This window comes from Hyposmocoma kahamanoa, unplaced genomic scaffold (assembly GCF_003589595.1).
Source record: "Hyposmocoma kahamanoa isolate Upper Pololo Valley unplaced genomic scaffold, ASM358959v1 176, whole genome shotgun sequence".
In the NCBI taxonomy this organism is placed as follows: domain Eukaryota; kingdom Metazoa; phylum Arthropoda; class Insecta; order Lepidoptera; family Cosmopterigidae; genus Hyposmocoma; species Hyposmocoma kahamanoa.
This window is the reverse complement of record NW_020653690.1, coordinates 550,378-572,853: the sequence shown is the minus strand read 5'-3', so window position 1 is coordinate 572,853 and position 22,476 is coordinate 550,378. Positions and strand designations below refer to the sequence as shown.

Genomic DNA, 22,476 nt, shown 5'->3' with positions numbered 1-22,476 from the left:
ATATTTTTCTGCATAGATGTAGTCCTACAGGCTTTCAAACGACACATTCATCACTCATCATAACTTCTCGGCTTTAGAGTTCGTTTGAACAAGACGTGTGGATGCATTCGCACATATCGACCCCTCCTACGTAAAGTATCGTATGTCGAAATTGTCAAGTTTACAGGGGAGCGTTTTAAAGTTCTGAATTCACTGAAAGAGTGATCACCATAGATCATTTAACCGACATCTAGGATTTTATAATACTCTATGTGAGTAATGAGCTTTGCCGAATAAAACTGAGAAATGCTAAAGTCACGTGTTATGTTCGTTTCAGTGAATTCAGAACTTTAAAACACTTCCCTGTAAACTTGGCAATTTCGACATACGATACTTTACGTCGGAGGGGTCGATATACGACAGTTTCGTAGATATGAAATGAACAGTCAGTAGTCGGATATCTTCAAAATATGGTTTGCAGCTATTCTTGAATTGACAAATTGCTCTCATACATCTTTTTTGTGCCTTAAAAACTGAGTTCACATTAATTGCATAGTCCCGGGATGTTATATGCTGAGTGACGGGTACAGGTCGAACAGGACGTGCGTCTGGTGGTAAGCGACACGCCTGTCCATAACAGTTGCAGTTACACTCAATCGCAAAGATCTTATGGGCATTGCCACTGCGCTCGTCATAAGTGACACATAACACCTGAGACATAAGTTGACAAGTCCCATATGCCTGTTATTTTACCAGCACCCTTGCCCTTACAAACCGGAATGCAGTAATGCTCTTATTACATGCTAAGCTCAACTGCTACTGAATATTTGTATTATGATAGGGTTTATCGAGTTCTTAGGTTTTCGCGATTGTTACATACCTGTGGGAAATGAAACTATTTTTCCGGATTTAAACAGTCGCGTAAACTTCTGCAGTCTGCGAGCATGTCATGGATAAACCTACATATTCAATGAAGTTTGACAAACCCCAGGTCCTTGCAAAAGAAGTCCGTTATCTACCCAGGATGCTGCGAGAGGCCATTGAAATAAAAAAACCTAATTTCAACAGGGAAGATGGTGTCTCCGTGCCACCAGTTTGGGATCCAGTATCTCCTCTGATGAAAAATCCCAAACAGACATAAGACTGCAGTACTAATTAATATGGTTTATAACATATTTGCTCGTAAAGTTGCTGAAATTACACTAATTTCAATATCGTAATGTATTTCATTACGCACTTGTGTGTTATTGTAATGTAAAACGCACGAGTTTTTTTTTAATAAAGTAACATGCACGGTTTTTTAAGATGCTCCATCTAAAAATGAACGATACTTTTTGAAATCTTTGCAAAGAGTTTTTATGTTAGAAAAGTTTAATATTTTATGAGTAAAATTAACTTTGGGAGATTAAATATAGTAAATAAACATTTACAATTACAACCATTTATCTGTCACTAAAACACAAAAATATTAATTTACTTTATTAGTAATACTGGCTATTTTTATACCTTTTTGCCTAAAAAAAAACGTTGATGCGCGCGCATGGCTAATTTGTGGACAAGTAAAAATTATTTCGCGCGCTTTTTCTTTTCGCTGTATTGTTTTTATTTGAAAATGTCGTCAAGTAGTGATGAATTTATTAATTTGATACCACTAAGCCTCTTACCTGAAAACTCGACCGATAGATACTTACAAGCGTATCAAAATTTCATCATATGGAAAACAAGCAAAGATGCAAATTCATTTTCAGAAAATGTGTTTTTAGCGTATTTCATGGAACTTTCTCAAAAATATAAGTCAAGCTCATTGTGGTGCTACTATTCAATGCTAAAAAGCACTATGAAAACAAACCATGGTATTGATATCAAGTCATACTCCAACTTGATAGCATTTCTAAAAAGACGCTCAGATGACCATGCAAGTAAAAAGTCGAAAGTATTTTCGGCTGACAATATCAAGAAGTTCCTAAAAGAAGCTCTGGATTGGCGATATTTGGAAACAAAGGTCAGTTGAAACTTAATTATTGTTATTAATTTCTTTCACTTTCGTATTTCTTTACAATATAGGTGTTTGTACGTTCTTTTTATCTCTTTTCAGGTTGTATTAATATTCGGTATAAATGGTGCATGTAGACGTCAAGAGTTGGCAAACATAACAACTAATGATGTCGAGAACCATGGGCGGGTTCTTCTTGTCCAGGTCAAAAACACAAAAAATAAAATTCCAAGGTCGTTCACAATACAGGGGCCTTTTTACGACGTAGTAAAGAAATACGAAGCGCTTCGTTCAACAAAAGCTAATTCCAACAGATTTTTTCAAAATTACCAAAATGGAAAATGCACTAACCAACCCATTGGCATTAATAAATTGGGAGCGATGCCGAAAGAAATTGCCACTTTCTTAAATTTGCCTCAAGCACATGAATACACAGGGCACAGTTTCAGAAGGGCCTCGGCTACATTGCTCGCCGATTCAGGTGCGGACTTATTGACACTAAAACGCCACGGAGGATGGCGGTCAAGCAATGTAGCCGAAGGATATATAGAAGACTTGATAAGAAATAAAGAAGAAATTAGCTTTCGCATTACAAGGAACATAAATTTGGAGTCTAGTGTTGACTTTCAACCATCTACGAGCACACACGCGTACATTCCACCATCGTCGCCGCAGCCGCAACCGCCTCCGCCGCCGCCACCGACTGCAGAACTCTGTGGTCTCGTTTCTCCTACTTTCACTCAAGAGAGTGAGAGAGAGACTGGGGAGATTGTAACTAATAATAATAACTTGACAACATTAAAAATGCCAACTGGCAACGTAACAATCACTTTTAAAAATTGTTCAAATTTCTATAACTGCTTTAACAAGTAATTAAAGATTTATTCGTTTAAGAAAGTCAGAGTCTTATTTATTTCCTCGCAAATATGTTATAAAACGTCGTATGACATACGTGCGCTTTGAAAATTACAGCCTCTGCTTTCTTATAGCAATATAGCCTCGGCTGTAATTTTCAACTTACCACACTTATATCATAATGTACTGTTGATTATTTCTAATTTCTATTATTAACTATTAATAAATGTAACTTAATAAAAAATTATTCAATAAAATTATTTGTAACCTGTAATGTAGCGTAAATTGGAATGTTTCTTTGCAAAATTAAAAATAAGGTACTTAATTAATAACTTTTGTAACTGTAGAGAAAAAACAGGGTGGTTTGCATTAATAATAGACATAACTGGTTGGTGACTGTACGGTGGTACAGTCAACCGTGACCATGGGACCCGTAAAGGGACCGAAACGTTGGTTTCTTTGAAAAAACGAATATTCGCGATTTAAATCCGGAAAAATAGTTTCATTTCCTATGCGATAGGGTTTGATCATCAGAACTTTATCTCGAGACGCATCTATGCATTGGTCTCAGAAGATGACCTTCACTTGACAGAAACTCAATGAATCGTTTTCAAGGGGATCAATGGAGAATCAGGCTAACAGTACTAGTGGTATTTATATGACGAATTATATTTGTGCATACATGTAGATTCCAAATACATGCGTCATGATTTATAATTAATTAATCCTTCTCAATATGTGCCGAGTCATAAGAAGTACAGTCGAAGCCTGTAGTGTTTGAATAATTTTTAATCTTTAGTGTATAATTTGTGTTCTTCATGGCGAATTAATAAAACAGTGATATTTCACGTGGAAACCGTATAATTTTAACTCCAATTATAATTACATTTTTAATTATACAAGTTATGCAGATGGCGCTGAGGGAACGACTGGTAGCGCGCGGGGCGCGTACTAATACTAGACTAGAAAATTATTACAAAAGCTAAATGTGTCCCTACAATATGCCACCCCTACAACATTTTTGAAAACAAAATTCACGAAAAACTTTTAAATTACAAAGAACCAAATTACATTAACAACAAAGTGCATTACAAATTTAAGTACGTAGTACGTACACATATACCGAAAATACATGTTCCTAGATACGCAAATTACATTTTATTTACAAAGTACGAACTTATCTCTAGACCGTGCGTCATTTTGATATCCATAGTTAATACAGCATTAATCACTGAACTGGAATGGCAATTCTCGCACACAAAACGGCTCGAACAGATTTGTACGATAATCGTGTGAACTTGAAAAAATGTCATTCGAGATCGTGTTTAGACAAGTCGAAAACTCGTAAGCAAGAATCTCCTTACTACATTATCTATCTGTGTAAATAGTCGAGGAGACGATTAAGTCGCTTGCGAATCTCGAATGACATAAACGATTGACATAATAGATTTTAGTTCTTGCCTGAATATACATTATGATACGATAATCTTATGGCGATAATCGCGTACGGTTTTTTCATCACGAAACGTGCGATAAACTCTTTCCATCTAAATGGGCCTTTACTTTGCGAGACAACTCTGTCGTCAACAGTACCATAAAATACTTCCAATAGTTTCCTCATTAGCAATGCGTCATCACCATCGTGCACCACATTTATAGACTCTTAAAGGCAGCTTTTAATAAGTATTTATTATGTGAAGTGTAAGCACCGGAGCTTAATACTGCTGTTTTCAAAATCTTTATCGTACGTAATATAAAGTCTAAGGTGGAAAAAAATAACACTCAAAGCACCATGAGTGATTTTAAAATATATTACCTATTATTTACGCTCTCTATGTGTAAAGAAATAAACACCGACTCAATTCAAACGACGGAAAGCACATATATTATAAATGGTAAGGCATTTATGTTTACTACATTTCTAGGTGCCTAATAACGTGTCAGATAATCACAACAATCACCCAGGGTCCCAAGTCTGCTAATTTTAAATCGCCTCAGATTTTGTACGTTTGTTATTCTAAAGTCAAGAGTTAGGAGCTACTATTCAACTGCCATTTAAATTGTTTTGGTACTCTGCTCTCCAATTCCGAGCCGATGCCATGTCGATGACGTAGTCTACTAACATTATATATATTTAATTAATTTGAAGACTAAATTGCTAAATAACCGCTCACGCGATACTTGCAGCCGTAGACGCATACCACACCTAGAGGTGCTGAACGATTTCATACCGATTTATCGGATATCGAAGTTATAACAGATAAAAGAACTAATATTAATTGCTATTTCGGTAATTACTCTAGCAAACCATAAAGTTTTTAATGCCTGGGTCTGTCATTAAAAAAAAATAAACAACTTCAAAAATACCTCACAAGAATCGTGTGTGTTATTGTTTGGGCTGGTGATTTCGGTGTTTATTTATTGAAAACATACCGTAAGTAATGTTTTTTAAGTTTACCCTGAATATAAATGTTTATAAACTATACTTTAAGGAGTAATTTCATGGTTAACGTTAGAACCACTCAAACGAAATATTATCATATTTATCCAAGTACACCAAAAATTTAATTAGTGCTTTTTAAGTGCAGGATTTGCGGTGTATTACTGCATTTTATTTGAGATGTTTTTGTTGGTAGTACGGAGGGCGTTTATTTAGCAATGCAGAATAATAATTTTTATTTATAAAAACTTGTATTTATACTGAATGCTTTTCTAATTTGCGAAACCAAATAGCCGCCATTTTGCGGTAGGAGGAGCGTATCGCGTGAGCGGTTAAACGAGACAAATTAAGTTATGCATAGTAATTTCAAGCAGCAGGAAAGCTCGTTGCAAATGAGTTCGTCCAGGGAAGTACTGCCATCGTACCTATTTCTGCCGCCAAGCTGTAATACTGGCATTACTGTTCGTACCGGTTTTGAAGGATTAGGGTGCTGGTGAAATTATAGGCAAAAGGGACCTGTCAACTTGTTGAAGAGACTTATTCTGCAGGTAACCGTCTTCGATATCCTTGTGAAATGAAACTCCTTAATCATGTGAAGTGGACTATATGTTCATAGAAACTTATGTCGATCTGACTTCCAATCATGAACACGTTTTACTACTAATAGCGCAATAAAACGACTTATCCAAGAATCTAAGAATCTAATCAAACTGATAATCGCTTATATTTATACCGGAACGGTGTCTCCCACACCGTACCGGTCCTATCAATGGGTCGCTACGCCGATCGGCCAATCAGAGCTCCTGAGCTCTGACCGGCCAGGCGCGTACGGCCGTCCGTAACACAACATTATATCTCTCGGATGACGGGCGCAGAGGCAGTGTCAAACTCAACGACTTTTTGTTTTATACGGGTTTCCCACGTGATTGCGAATGCCGATCACGCGAATGGTACGATAGTGCGAAGACGGTCCAGCATTCCAGCTTTCGCAAATTTGTCTTCGTGCCATCGTAATTCAGCATCACGCTTGTAAACTTTCGTGCTCTTAAACCTTCGCGCAAATAAGCCGTTGCGCATATAGTTTTCGCGCAACCGTCTTCGCGTTATCATCATTCGCATAATCGGCATTCGCAATCACGTGGGAAACCACCCATTTATAACACCTTTCAGGTCTGTGGGTAGATGTTCGTAGAAGTGAAGAACTGTTACCCGCAGATTTCAAGATTATTTATTCGATTTCAGATTTTGCATCATACAATAACGACGTTTTGATATTAAATTGCGGATTGCAATCATTTGAAGTCATGACAAAGCCTTTATTCGCAAACAAAACAAACCTCAGAAACGTTCAAATAATGGCATGTCTTTTACCAGAAAAATCCTACGCTAACTTGTTTGAACAATTAAACATCAACGTTAGCTGCATACAAGACTTAACTATCTTTGAAGTGCCTCACCAGCTTCGCTTGCGTGGTGCTCATTTTGAAGGCTTGAACTTGTGGAAACTTTTTATCAAAGGTTTAGTAACAGATACTCTGTTACATATTAAGAGTGACGTGCTAGAATCACTGAAACATGTTGGACTGATAAGTTTTGAAAACGTCATGTTAGCACCTTGGCCTGAGGATACAACAGTCGTGGTGGTCATTTTGGAACGCGGTAGATCGGAAGGTGTTTGGGGAGGTTGCAGTAACTTAAGAGCTTTGATAATATCCCAATGGGAGGTGAACTCAAGAGACTGGCTTTCGAATTGCACAAAGTTGAAAAGTCTCACGTTAAGCCGAATGCCTTCAATTTTCACTGTAATATGGGTGTTGGAGGGAGCAAAATCATTGCAAGAAGTTGATATTCAAAACTGTAATTTGCCTTTATTGCACTTTTCGCTTTTGCAATCTGTCAATTTGAAAAAGCTGTCCATAACGCAAAGTAACGTGAATAATATAATGTAAGTTATTCTCCTCTATTGTCTTCCTCATAAGATAAAAGACAAACCATATTTTAATGAAATTAATGAGATGTACGAAAGAAATGAAACGAACGAAATAATTGCCTACGTGGTCGAACGGTCACAAAGCTGGTCTACCACGCAGAGGACCCGGATTCGATTCCCCGGCTGGGAGAAATATTTCTACGGTCTACATTTGTTTCTCTCGTAAGTTTGGGTGTAATTTGTGGTTGTCTTTGTGTGAGTTTGTTTATGTATTTTCCCTAATGCGGATCTGTAAGTGTTTTACGTTAATTTAGATAAAAAAATATTGCACAATAGAATACATCGATCATTCTCGAATTTAGTGTTTACTATGTAATTTCCGTGGTATTTTTTACTATTTAAGTATTCGAGTATTGTACGCGGAAATATTATTTAATATTTCATGCTAATGTATAACACAATACCATACAAATATACCTTATAGTACACTAGAACAAATATATAACAAAAACAGAAGTCAAGATCAAAGTCAAAGTCAAAGATTATTTATTCCATAGGTAAAATAAATTTACACTTTAAAACGTCACATTTAAGCTACTGCTCGTTCACTACGCTGACCTCCATTGAGAAGAATGAGCAAGAAACTCTAGGGATTGCTCTTTTCAAATAAACTTAAATGCTATGGAATACACTTTGACTCAAATTTGTGTGGATTGTGGAGCCATGTCGTATTTCCACACATCTTTATCTAACACGTAGTCTTCAATTTTGTAATATGATTTTTCGATCAATATATTTTTAATGTAGTTTTTACACTTAGGAAATGATAAACTTAATATATGCTCCGGAATCTTATTGTAAAAACGTATACAGTTCCCCATAAAAGAGTTGTTTACCTTGGTTAAACGAAATCGTGGTACCATGAGTTTGGACTTGGCTCTAAGGTTAATATTATGGATATCTTCTTTCTTATTGAAATTATGTATATTTCTACGGGCATATAAAATATTTGAGTAAATGTACTGTGATGCCACAGTCATGATACCAGGCTCCTTAAACTTGTCTCTGAGAGAAACCCGAGAGCCTGGACGGTACACAGATCGAATCGCTCGTTTTTGAAATACAAATGTGGTTTGAATATCTGCCGCTTTACCCCACATGAGAATCCCGTAGGACATTGTACTATGGAAGTAACTAAAGTAAACTAGTCTAGCAGTACTAACATCGGTAAGCTCACGTATTCTGCGGACTGCATATGCAGCGGAGCTTAATGGGACGATATATGTGGAAACCATTGAAGTTTACCATCTAAGGTCACTCGCAAGAAGACTTCTTTATTAACAAGGTCTAAACTACTTCCAGGATATTTATCAGCGCTATCTAGCTGCAAGACGGAATTTCAACCTTTTTCAGAGTTACGATCTGTGCTATGGATATTAGCAGTCCTCTTGCGTTATTGGTCCGTTAATAATTATAGTTATATTTTAGTTACGCATTCGAGAATCAAAAGGCACTTGAAGAATTGGATCTATCAAATAATAATCTCGAAAACAGTAAATATACAACACATCTTTTGCACGACCTACCGGCGTTACAAAGGTTGGATCTGGCCGACAATATTTTACTCGACTTCTGCAATTTTATCAATAGCAGGTGTGTTCAAATTTTACTTAACCCATTCATGAACATATCACACAAAAATATCACTACTTTTCTTGCCGTAGTGCATATAACTGTGGAGGTTTGTTAAGCGAGAAACACAGACCGGGTGCGGGTCGGGAACGCGGCGGGTGTCATTCCGTGTCGCGAATCGCGACCCGCTCCCGCTTTGTGTGTGTTTACGGTTTAGGGCGTTTTGGGGCTGCACCGCTCTTGCAACGCCTCGGATCTTGATTTAATAAAAATCTGTTTTACCCAAATAGTACAAATAAGGTTATTCAAAGTTAGATTGACTAGATATGTTTTGGACAAGCGCGTGTCACATGGTCGTCAACGTCAAATGAGTTTGTGGCCAAGAGCGTTAGCATAAAAAGAAAATGTCGTACGTATTAATACTGTGAATAAATGAAAATTTTGTATTTTTTTTCTTTTAAATTTAAAGTTACTTTCAGAAACTTATAAGGCATATCTTGAAAGTTGAGTTTTTCGTTTAGTGACTGTATTGATTTCAACATATATGTTATAATATAGAAGATAAAACTTCATAAAGATGAAGCTAGTTTTTGGGCTCTAAATTCCGTATAATATATTTGTTTTTTTAAAATAACGGAATCGGACTTTTTACAGGTTCGGTTAAGTCTTATGTCAGATTTACAGGTCCAGTTACGTCTTATATCGTCTCAGTCAGCTCCATTTTAACTGGATCTTTCCAAGTTTTAGCTAAAGTTTAATGGATCTATATGTTTTAGCTAAATATTTAAAACAAAGGTTTCAAAGTTATTTTCCTTCCATTTTCGTGTATTAAGAATACCATTTACGGCGCTGCGCAGATGGAGCAACTTTGACCATCGCGTTTCGGCAACTGGCAACCTGCAACTACTGCTTTTTATCACGTTTTTTATATAATTTCAAAAAACCGCGGAGACGTAGCAACTACAGTTGAGAGTTTCGGCAATCCACTACAGTTTTCGATTGCCGAAATCCATGATTAAATAAATTCTTGATTGCCGCAACTAGAAACTTGTAAATTTGTATTGGTTGTCTCCAGTTGTCAGTTTCCACAACCGGCAACCGCAACTCGTGAAGCAACTTCACTCCCTACGCTGCGGGGTATGGCGCAGCGTCTCAGTCTTGACCGTGGATTTCGAAAGTTTATTTAAAATTGCGGCAACCGGCAACTAGGCCTTTTAGTTGCTACAACCGGCAACCGTTAATGGAACTTTTAAAAAGTTGCCGCGTAAACTAAAGTTGCTCCATCTGCGGAGCGCCGTAGATTTCAAGAACTGTTAAAACTTGAATAGGAATTTGGCTCTTATTGAAAAAACTTGTGCTTCAATAGATGGATTGATTACAGTGTACCTTTGTCTGTTAGACGTTTATCCTTATTCCATACGAATACTTCAAGACTTTGCTTTGGTAATTGGAATAATTTGGAGTGGCTAGACATGTCTAGGAACAACATAAGCACTTTAGAGGTGAGCAGAACTATCATTATTTACTTACAAATTTAATATTAATATCATTGACTTACAATTATATTGACATCGGGTCCGCGCTAAAAAGTGTCCGAACTTATAGGGCGTTAAAATCGTATACAGAGCATCATTCACGCTTTAGTCTTCGTTTGTTCGACTGACAGCGAAGCAAGCAAAATTAGACAGTACTGCGATGACATTACAATTTAAATTCAACGTTTTAGCTTTTTCATATTCCTTTACATGTCACTACGTTTAAATAGGTTGACTTGGGACATTTTTTTCGTGGTTTTTGTATTAGACCCGTCGTCCATTTATTTGAAAGTCAATGATTAATATAGAATAATCTCGAATCTAAAGTTCATGGTTTAGCCCATCGATGCAAAGTTGCCCGGCTGTCTTCGATGAGTGTGTCCATGAGCTCCATCAGCTCATTCCACCCACCCGCTTTTACTATCGGGCATTCAAACATACGGCTGAATATCATTCCAAATTGAGCAATATTTGTTTCAGGTGTACTAACTGCTTTTCGTCACCTTTATCCGTCATCAGTGCACTAACAGGGCCATTGTAGAGAAAAAAAAACTTGCATATAATTAATACTGTACTTATATTTTAGTTTACACATCTACCAGTTACCAAAAAAGGGATTCTGGAAGTTCATTTACAAGGTAACCCAATCCAGAAAGTAAATTTCGGGAAGGAAGACTATGAACTTTTGAGATCTAACTCGGTATGACGTTTAATAATGTTTAAATAAATGCTAAAAAGTCGTTGAAAAACCAAATACAAAGATACGACAACAAACACATAGAAAAATTCGTGAGGTCCGCTGGTTCCTTCCGTGGCTTAGTTGGTATAGCATCTGATATTATGGTATGCTAGATCGAAGGAATTTTTTCTGAGTGTTCGATCTTTATATTAATAATTATGTAGAAATATTTAAAAAAACCTTCTCCAGTTAAATTGTTTTTTGTCCCTTATGCTCAGACGGCGGTAATGGTTCGAAACATAACATGTACAATAAACAATTATATCTTGTCTATTTATAATAATTAAAAAATATATTTGTAGACAGTCAATCTGACGGTGATAATCGACTCGAAACTGGACTGTGATTGTCACGGTGCATGGTTTGCAAGAAGTCTAAGAGAGCAACACATGTCATTTGATAATGTTCGCTGCGCAGACGATGTCTTGGTTGTTCTTTATGAACCGTCACGTTTGGAATGCGACAAGTATAACTGTGGAGGTTTGTTAAGCGAGAAACACAGACCGGGTGCGGGTCGGGAACGCGGCGGGTGCCGTTCCGTGTCGCGAGTCGCGACCCGCTCCCGGTCTGTGTTTGTTTTACGGTTTAGGGCGTTATTGGGGCTGCACCACTCTTGCAGTGCCTCGGGTAAGTTCGCGTCGCACATGCAGTGACTGCTTCCACACAACGATGCGCATCACTGGTGCGCAGAGTGCGGGCCAGCTCCAATATCGTCCTGGCTAGATTGCCCCTTTATCCGGCATTGTTGTGATAAGCATACCCGCTATGATGCCGGGTATGGTGGTAATCGATTTCAGACATTGATTTGGGAATTTCTAAGATTAATTCTATGTAATAAAACTTTTTATTGTTATTCATTATTTTGACCGCATCTTTAATTACCTTAATGTAATTTCTATCGGTCTTAATTCTTAATTATTTTAAAGATCGAAGCATTTGAACAAATGGTATATGCATGATATTCAATTACAATAAATATTAGTTATCTTGGTTCTTTTTCACGATTGTTACAAAGAGGAAAAATGTTTTTTCGGATCAATATCTGTCATCCATGACCGTGAGACCTAGAAAGGACCCGAAACGTTTTGGATTATTTTAAAAATAGTTGTGCAATACGTGTGGGTTCATAAAAACATCACACGAGTATTTTAATGCCTAATTATGTACGGTTACATACACTGCTTTATCTATACACATATTATGACCTCTCTATGATGTCTTCAGGAACCGCATGTTACGACTGGCGAAATGGTGGCAAATAAAAAGTTTTCTCACGCATGTCACACAACCGTAGTTTTTATTTAATTCATAGACAAACTAGAGTCAGCCCCAACTATCATAATCGTTCGATATCAAGTAATGTGTGAATAATATATTAGTTGCTTGATGTAGGTATAGTGTATATGTATTAATTATTATAATGTATTTTCATAAATTATTTGGAAGTATTTAAACATACACAACACATACACCCACACTCACACACACACCCACACTCACACATACACATCTGTTAGAGTTAAATATGTACATATATGTAATTATTTTACTGTTATATTCAAGTACCTAAGTATGCTTGCATATGTTGTTCCGTGACCTCACTTAGGGTCTTAACTGAAAATCAGTACTAAATTAAATAAATACTGAGTTTGTGACCCTTTTGTTACCGCGGCTGGCACCACACAAAGTATCTCAATATTTAGTGTTCTTTTTATTATTAGTGTAAATAGTTCCTGTTTTAATTTTATCAAATTTTTGTGTATACCTTTTTGTGTTTTGTGTTTGTTTGTGTTTTTGTTTCGTCATTATTTATTTATGTTTTACGTTGAATGTTTTGGTCGTGTCTTGTTTTAGTTCTGTTTTGTTCCGTTTTCTCTTTTTTTTTGTCTTTTATCTTTTGTGGTGTCATTGTGGTAAACAAATAAATGTATTTTCTTTTTTTCTTTCTTTCTTTCAAATTGTTTTGTTTCTTAGAGAAATTCAAAATTGTAATGTAATACCAAAATCGAATTCGATGTTATTATGAAACAATAATAACATTTTCACAGATAAGAAATTTGTTCTAACAAACAGTTTATCTTTATGCTGGTCGTAATTTGCGGTTTTTGAACACATCATAGAGGGTTTATGTTAAGCGTGTAGATAAATAAATATACGAGTCTTAGATCCGCAAAAATAATGTCATTTCCAATAAATATTAATTGTTCCATAAAACTTTCATAGCTTGTACATGTCGTCGTTCATGGCACGATAACACAACACGTGTAAATTGCAAGCCGGGGGAACTACACACGTGGCCAAGAGTGCCTTTGCTGATCGAAGTGCATGCCAGTAACAATCTCATTGAGACCATCCATATGGAAGATCTATCTGATACTTTGATAGTAAGTAAATCTAGATGATATTTTATATTTCTTACCTAGGAAATTTAAGAAATATACATAATTATATCTTTTCCAAATTACGCCCTTTATTCAGTTTTATATAAATTATAGCGCTATGTAATGGCATTCGCCAATGGCGCCACTAGTGACAGTTACTAAATACCACCACAAGTTATGAAGAAGAGACTTTTCATACATTTTATATGACTGAGCGTTTGAGTGAACGATATTTCGCGACTGCAGTCGCACCGACTCCGAATCGCCTTGTTTAAACATGCAGAACTAACTGGCTTAGTGCAGCCCATATATCCATACCTATAGCCGACCGTCTCCAGCTACTTGGAACGGACCTGTCGTCCAATCACAACTTCGGCAGATACATTGAATTCATGGCAAAAAATGCAGCCAGGAAGCTTGGCATCTTTTCCAAGGTGAGGCATTACTTCACACCGGGACAGTTGCTTCACCTGTACCAAGCAAAAGTCCGGTCGTGTATAGAGTACTGCTGTCACTTATGGGATGGCTCTGCTTAATTCCAACTGGCCACCTTGGACTCAATCGACAAAGAGGCTTATAGGTGGCTCGGAATTAGTAGTGGCGAAGCTGCAGAACCTTGAACGCCGCCGTATGTGTGCGATGGAATTGCATAATTTGATTCCGCCTTCCCCTTTCCATCACCGGGGGACTAGGTACCCCTAAGTTGTGGCTATTCCAAGGATTCGCACGAAGCAATTTGCTTCCACATTTATATGGCGAACGGCTATGGAGTGGAATTTTTGCCTGCAGACTTGTTCCCTGAAAGTTATAATTTGGACCTTTTCAAGGCGAGAGTTTGTGGTGATTGAGATGGAGGTCAAATACGCACTTATTTTTTATAAACAAAAGCGTGCCCGCGACCGACACTACTACTAGATGATCAATTAATGTTCCTATTATTATTAGATTATTACATAACAGCTCCACACGCAAAATAGGCGCCTTGTCGTCGAGTTGCGGACACCAGCCCGTTACACCAAGTACCAAGTACGTAACAGCTCACGCGATGCGCTCCTCCTACACCAAAATGGCGGCTATTTGGTTTCGCAAATTAGAAAAGCATTCAGTTTAAATACAAGTTTTTATAAATAAAAATTTTTCTGCATTGCTAAATAAATACCCCCCGACTACCAACAAAAACATCTCAAATAAAATGCAGTAACACACCGCAAATCCTGCACTTAAAAAGCACTAATTAAATGTTTGGTGTACTTGGATAAATATGATAATATTCTGTTTGAGTGGTTCTAACGTGTGGTATGCGACTACGGCTGCATGTATCGCGTGAGCGGATAAGTTGTTAAAATTATAATAATGGACCCAGATAGGTTAATTGATGTAGTTCGTAATCGCCACAAAATATTAATTGGATGAACATTAAATCTTCTTCTCCTTATCATTCCTAGAGCACGAACCCGTAAAACAGAATTTTCCAACAAAAAAGTTCTGATACGATATCCATTTTGCCTGTAGGTACAATAATTATTCGAAAATCCACTAAGCTATCGATCAGTCGCCGGTAGTGTTACGTCGCTAGTCGCCCGCATGCTGCATTGTATTTCGTCGTTAGAAGTCGGTGCGAGTCGATGCGACCGCAGTCGCGACATATCGCCGACACGCTGCCACACCCCGGACACTCCACACAACGGTCGACAATTATTTACCTACTACTACTTCATACACCAAGGCGCTATCTGCACACGCGCAAATGTGTGCGTGAAGTGGCAGGGTTACCTATCACTTGCTCGTACTATTACGTTACGTGATCAGAGCGGCAACATAGCGAAAATTCTAATGCTAATCTGTTATCTATAATTCTATTATGGAATCCTAATAAATAAATATCGATACAATATTATATTTTTTATTAATTCATTAACTAGAATAATATTGAAGATTTATATAAAAAATATGTTCAAAGCACTTAAAATGTTATATTTTGGACAGATAACTTTTAATAAAGTAACCAAAGTATTTGAAATTGCGTGTCCAAGTTTATCATTACCTAGTCCATAATTAGGTATATTCACTACGTAATATTTATCGGCAATACGAATAGAAAATTCGAGAACCCTTGTCTAGCTCACGAAGTTATGGCATCTTATTATATTGGTATAATAAATCTGTATTATATATTGCTCTGCACTGAAGAAAACACACAGTATCAGACATAAGTTTTTTTACTTACTTCGTTTCATCTTTCAAAAAACGAAAAAAACTCCTCTTATTACCCGTTTAGATGATTATAAACAGCCGTACATAGCACAATTCACGACCATTATATATAGTAACGTAAAATGATGTTATTTAAGAACCTACAAATTTCGTAATTAATAAATGAAAACTATTCAAATATTTTGATATTCTGATAGTCTTGGCGCGAAAACGGCTCGCCGACAGCCTTGTTCTCATTCAGTCAATGTGACCGTGAATGTGCGAGGCGTGGTGAGGTATCTAAAGCTAGGGAGGGGCGAAGAGTGTCCGTTCTCGTTACCTATTTGTTCTCTGACGCTGCACAAGCCCTTAGCTACTTAGTCCCAGATCTAAAGATTTTTATGAATGTTTAGAGGGCAAAAATTGAGTTTTAGTGTGAAATAAATATTTAGCCACTTCTAACGTCTATTTGTCCCGTATTATTCGTTAAGTATAAAAATCGTGACATGTCAATGAAAGTAAATTTAAAGTTATAATCGTTTGTCCTATTTTCATGATTAACCTCAACATTTCTAACCACACTAGTGGCCAGGACTGGTAGACCCTTAGTGGCTATGACAGGTGACCCTATTGAGTGGCTTGACTCAGCTGCTAATAATCCAGTGGGTGAGGGCATTTACATCCTGCATAACGAGCTTTTTTAAAACAGCTTTTGAACTTGATATCTTGCTAATCATAGCTAGATATTTTTTTGGTACTTTATTCTGTTCAATATATTTGCTCATTCGAGGCACTTTGCCATAAGCCATTTGAAAAACAGAACAAGTCAGTGATAACGGTCTGTGACAACCCTGTACACTGCCTGGTCCGGATCGGGACCTGAACTTAGAAAGTCCGTTTCATAAGAATGAACCAATTTTTAAGACATTTATGCCACTCCTCCGTGACAATCTCTGAAACATATTTTTCATACTATTCGACAGCCTCTTCAGGTGATGAAAATCGTTGACTGCGTAAATGGTTCTTAATTTTTGGAAATAAATAAAAGTCACAAGGTGCAAGGTCGGGACTGTATGCGGAATGGCTCATAAGGTCAACGTTGTTCACCTTCAAAAATTCATTTGTCTGTCTGGCCGTGTGAGAGCTGGCATTATAGTTGTGCAAGATGATACGGCGTTGACGTTTATTTTTACGGAGTTTGTCAGTAACTTCCGGCAAACAAATGATCGTGTACCAATCACTATTCATGGTTCAACGATTCTCCAAAGCAACAGTAGCTACGTGTCCAGTTTTATTAAAAACGAAGCAATCATCTGCTTAGAGGCACCTTGCACGCGCGGCACTTTGGTTGGTTTCAGCTCATCTCGAATGACCCATACGCTCGATTGCTGCTTTGTTTTGGGATCGTAACTATAAATTCATGTTTCATCACCTACTACTATGTCCCACACCAAATTTGACGCCCCTTCGTTGAATCTGGTAAGCATGGCATTGCACCAAGTGATGCGATCCGTTTTTTGAGCCTCAGTCAAATTGTGTGGGGTCCACCGAGAGCACAGCTTTTTCACACCCAAAAGTAGTGTGTAATATTGATTGTATTTGAATCATGCCTATGCCTAAAGATGCCCGAATCTCATGGTATGTCACATGCCTGTCTGTTTTGATCATACGGCGCACAGCATCGATGTTTTTGTTGTTCACAGCAGTGGACGTGCGACCATCACGAAATTCGTCACTGAGATTCACACAACCGCGTTTGAATTCAGCAAACTAGGTACAAATAGTTGTCTTGCATGGTGCTTCATCGCCAAAAGCAGTTTGAAGCTCCACTGAGCTGTTAAATTACACTTAAAGTCGTAGAAAATCATACTACGAAAATTTTCACGAGTTAAATCCATGGTAATGTATACAACCAATTTCTAAAATGACGCCACAATGTAAAAACAAGTGAGAGTCAGATGAAGCAAACTGTATTCTACAGCCAAAGAGTACCATTTTCAAATGTTGTAATTCCTTTTTAAATATTGTTTATGTAAGTGGCCAGTTCCGGAAACTTATAGTGCGCCCTATGTAATCAACAAACAACGCATAAAAGCAAAATTATCAAAATAGAAAAATTACGTTGTTAGTTTAAGTTTTATTCATTTCTAATTTGCCAGCCCAAAGTTCTAATCTAAATTAATATATTATACAGAAACATGATTAATTAAATAATTAAATTGCAGAATGCTTATACTAAACCCCTAATTCAATGGGATTGTGCCGAACGAACTAATTTTACCTACTGATTAAAACAGTTTAAAATTAGTAGCAGTAGCGCTCCTTGTGAAAGAGTTCTTCCAGGGTAGTACCGCCACCTTACCCATTTCTGCCGCAAAGCAGTAATGTCAGCATACTGTGTTTCGGTTTTGAAAGGTAACGGTGTCAGTGAAATTACAAGCACATGCGACTTGTCAACTTATGTCTCAGGGTGACGGGCGCAGTGGAAGTGTTCCTCAGAACTTTGCGATTTAAAACTTCGTGTGGCACTGCAACTGTTATGGACAGGCGTGTAGCTTACCATCAGGCGTACGACTGGTTCGTCCCGCCAATTGATATCATACAAAAAATTAACAAAATTAAATTGTCACTCGTATTAAAAAAAATTGCAGTTTCAAGTTTACGATATTTCGGCTGTGAAATGTTGATATGCTAAAAGTGGGAATAACAAAATTGTAGAAGAAAATTTTTTTATCATTTACAGTTCCTAGATCTATCTAACAACCGTATAGCCCGTGTAGACTCAGCTGTAGCAGAAACCCTTTTCGCGGTACCGGAGCGACGCATGCGCTTATCTTATAATCCCCTGGTTTGCGATTGTGACAATAAACCATTTCTTGATGCATTGAAGAATCACCACAATCAGGTAAATTAAGAAGTTTGTTATTCTTTACTATAAATATGTATAGGTATATATTTCTATCTAAGCCGCCAGCCTGAATTGTGACTGAGTCATGTTGACTGAGTCAGACAGGGCATGTTAGCCGCATGTCAATCGAGCTGTGGGCCAAGATCACCATTGAGTGGATGCCACTAAACACAAAGCGGAGACGTGTGAGACCCAGGAGATAGTTATACATGTGAGATTTTAAGGGTTTAATCCGGGATTAGTAGAAGAAAGAAGCAAGGTCTTTACCCTGGTATATAATAGTAACAGCTGATTTTTTTTTATTAATTTTTTTTATTGTCTATAGATAGAAGACTACAGCAACATAACATGCGTCGGGGATGGAAGAACTCTTCAAGACCTTGATACAGAAATGCTATGTAATGCAAAGAAATTCATTATGTGGATAGTTTTATTGGCAACAGGTGGCATGTTAGTAGGTCTTGCTACATTTATAGGAGCGCTGTACTGCCGTTATGCCCAATCAATCAAAATATTCCTATACGCACGAGGAATTTGCTTATGCTGCATGGCTGAAGACGAACTTGACACAGATCGTCAATACGATGCATTTATTTCTTTCACTCACGAAGATGAAAAGTTTGTCATAGAAAATTTGCTACCAGAATTAGAGAAGACTTATAAAATTTGTGTACATTTTCGTGATTGGATTGTTGGAGATATGATTCTGACACAGATCACGAGGTCAGTGGAAAGTTCTCGACGAACTATTGTGGTTTTATCTAAGAAATTCGTCAAATCCCTTTGGGGAATGCTTGAATTCAGGACGGCTCACATTACGGCTTTAAGTGAAGGCAGAGTGCGAGTCATCGTGGTTATCATAGACGATGTAGCTGAAGATAATACTTTAGACGTGCAATTACGTTCTTACTTACGTACCAACACTTATCTGAAATGGGGAGACCCTTGGTTCTGGGATAAATTGAAATACGCAATGCCTCGATTACCACCTACTACTATTACGAACCCAAGACAAGTGAATGCAACCCGCGTGGGCCAGGATGCGATCCATTCATCAACTTTGGTACGGCGAGAAAATCAATCTCATACCGACGTGATATTAGAATAGTTTCATACAATAATATAATCAATTGCTATATTTCTTACTTTTCGTTATTTTATACCCTTAAATGTTCCCTCATATTGTTAAGCAACTTGGATTTCACAAAATTGCTATCAATTTTAACCATAGCGCATTATTTATAATTATACATGGTGTAAATTTGCAGCAAGGCCAGCCACCTTAATCATTGTAGTTACAGGAGAACGGTTCTAGAAGACTATCCATGAATTTTGAAGATATTTTGATTGACATTCGCAGATTTTGAAAAAATTGTACAGTTACCAAGATAAAAGGTAATTTTTACATTTTTTTTTATTCCATTCGATCCTGTCTCTGTTAAGGATCAATAGCCTCTATGGGACTAACTGAGGTAAGAGTACTCGAAATGTCATAAATCGCAATAAACTGTATACCATACATTTTATAGGGACATATTTACTAATTAGTTATTCTAGGTTAAGGAAACTAACAACAAGGAAACTAACAAATTGATAACGTATTATGTATTTCAAAACAAAAACAATAACAAAAAGCAAAATAACATAAAAATGTATGATAGTAATTGCTCGAATTGATTACCGTCTTGGCGGATGTATCGATTCGCTCTCTTCCACCAAGAGCAAGTAGCGGCTGAAATTTTACTCGGATGGATTCCATTGAAAATTGCTGCAAGTGCGTCTTTCAATTATTGAACACTTTTGTATTTTTTTATAAATTTCATTTAACTAATACATAATATGTTGTCAATTTGTTAGTTTCCTTAACTACCTGGAATAACAGATTACTAAATATGTCCCTACAAAATGTATGGTAAAATGTTTTTCGCGATTTCTCAGTTGGTCCCATAGAGACTATCGATCCTTAACAGAGACGGGATTGAATGGCATAAAAAAAGTTTTGTAAAAATTGCCTTTTATCTTCCTGACTGTACCATTTTTTCAAAATCTGTGAATGTCAATAAAAATATCTTCAAAATTCATGGATAGTCTTCTAAAACCGTTTTCCTGTAACTACAACGATTAAGGTGGCTGGCCTTACTGCCCCGTCTCAAATTTACACCCTGTATAGTCGTGTAAAATTGGTATTTAAAAGTACAAGTAACGTTATATATTACTTATAACGCCATCTATTAAAAAAAGCATGAACTACCTATAAACCAAGAGCAGCATTACATAATGGCATTACGTGAGTACAGGCTTCAGTTTTCACTCTCCAAAAATAGTTTCAGAATTCGCTAAAAGAGGTCGCGAATGCATTTGAAAGAGGTAATTTTTTTAATTTAGTGAAATAAAAACCAAGTTACGAAGTACACAATCATTTTCATTACAGAATAATAGGAAGGTAAATAAATAGAGAACAAAAAATCTTCCTAAATTATTTTGAATTCATACGATACGATTTACAATTAGACATACAGCGTCATCTATCCACGCCAATCAATATTACGAAATGTTTTCATACGCCCGTGATGTTTACATTAGTTTCAGTAGTTACTTCCTTATATTCTGTATAGATGGCGGTAGTTTTTATTTCATAGAATAACGTTGCATTCTTGCATTACATTTGAAAATAAAAGAGAAAATCAATAGTTTCACTTTAAGTTATATAAAAAAGAACAAGTTGTACCTTGCACGCGCTGCTATGCTACAGAAAACGTTACGAGGTACCCAATGGGGTGGACAATGGCTTTAACCCTCTCCTTATAGGAGACCCGTGAAATTTATCGCACTTGGATGAATAAATGTAATACGATAATGTTGTCCTAATAATCAACTAAATACGTAAAATTGTATTATAATTAATTGTGTAAAATGTTCCGAAATGCTGCTTACGTACTTTTCACGACAATATTATGTACAGAATTGTGAATATTGTACTAGTGAATTGTACTGTGTAATTTATGTGCAAATGTAAATTGTACATTTGGCGAGGACTATATTCTCCGTAGTCTTGTATGACCCAGTCGAAAACCAGTTTGGTTAAGTTTGTAGAAAAAAAGAAAATTAAAATTAATACTGTAACAAAGGCTCGTTTTATAGTTCCGTAAAAATCCGATAGATGACATTGAGCTATTTTTATGTAAATTCGGTGATGTAAAAACATCGAGTCTAATATAACCAGAAATAGAGACGAAATAAGGGCCATCTATCCCTGGCAACTCATCAGGCAAATGGGCCTTATATCACTTTTAAATACAAACTCTCGTTTGCGCTGAAATCACAAACCAGAAAACTGAAATAGTACAGCGCCAACAACTGACTTGTGTGTACGTCTCCATATATTCCAAAAATATTCTGTATTTCTTATAATAAAGATAATTATCTCTAACAATGGGGGCTGTTCCATTCGGTAGTGTGGGAAAAACAGCAAAAAATCTAATTACAAAACAAACGTAATCACATTTCATCGGTAATTAAACATTAAATAAGTAATTTGCAATTTTCGTCCATCATAGCAAAGCTCAAGTTAAACTGATCGTTTTGAAGTGAAACAATTGACGACACCCGTAATTTTTTTTTGAATTCGGGCTGGCTAATCGGACAGCAGTCACACTTATGATTTGGCAGAATAGTTTTCAACCAAATTAAATGACATTTCGTCTCTATTTCTGGTTATATACTCGATCGGTAAAAATTTTCCCCTAAATGGTAACTACTTCGACCGAAATTTAATAATGAGAGATTAAAGCGGCTTCGATTCTCACGTGTTGCTAGAAATTTTGGAAAATCTATGAATGCAGTTTTATTTCTTTTAAAAAATAAAGGAATGTTTCCTGTAAGTAAAAATGT

At 36.7% G+C, this 22,476-nt stretch overlaps 1 protein-coding gene across 1 annotated transcript; it reads left to right on the top strand.

The window, feature by feature from the left end:
* The first annotated feature begins 10,301 nt into the window (after nucleotides 1-10,301).
* On the top strand, nucleotides 10,302-19,693 carry LOC113225842 (protein toll-like). Its single transcript, XM_026458291.1, has 6 exons — nucleotides 10,302-10,331; nucleotides 10,951-11,064; nucleotides 11,406-11,583; nucleotides 13,327-13,487; nucleotides 18,421-18,582; nucleotides 18,911-19,693. The coding sequence occupies exons 1-6, from the start codon at nucleotides 10,302-10,304 to the stop codon at nucleotides 19,691-19,693; spliced, it is 1,428 nt and encodes a 475-aa protein (XP_026314076.1).
* The last annotated feature ends 2,783 nt before the right edge of the window (nucleotides 19,694-22,476 follow it).

Coding starts and splice junctions, on each gene's coding strand:
- LOC113225842 (XM_026458291.1), top strand. CDS start 10,302: ATGTCTAGGAACAACATAAGCACTTTAGAG. Junction 13,488..18,420: donor ATCTATCTGATACTTTGATA/GTAAGTAAATCT, acceptor TATCATTTACAG/TTCCTAGATCTATCTAACAA. Junction 18,583..18,910: donor TGAAGAATCACCACAATCAG/GTAAATTAAGAA, acceptor TATTGTCTATAG/ATAGAAGACTACAGCAACAT.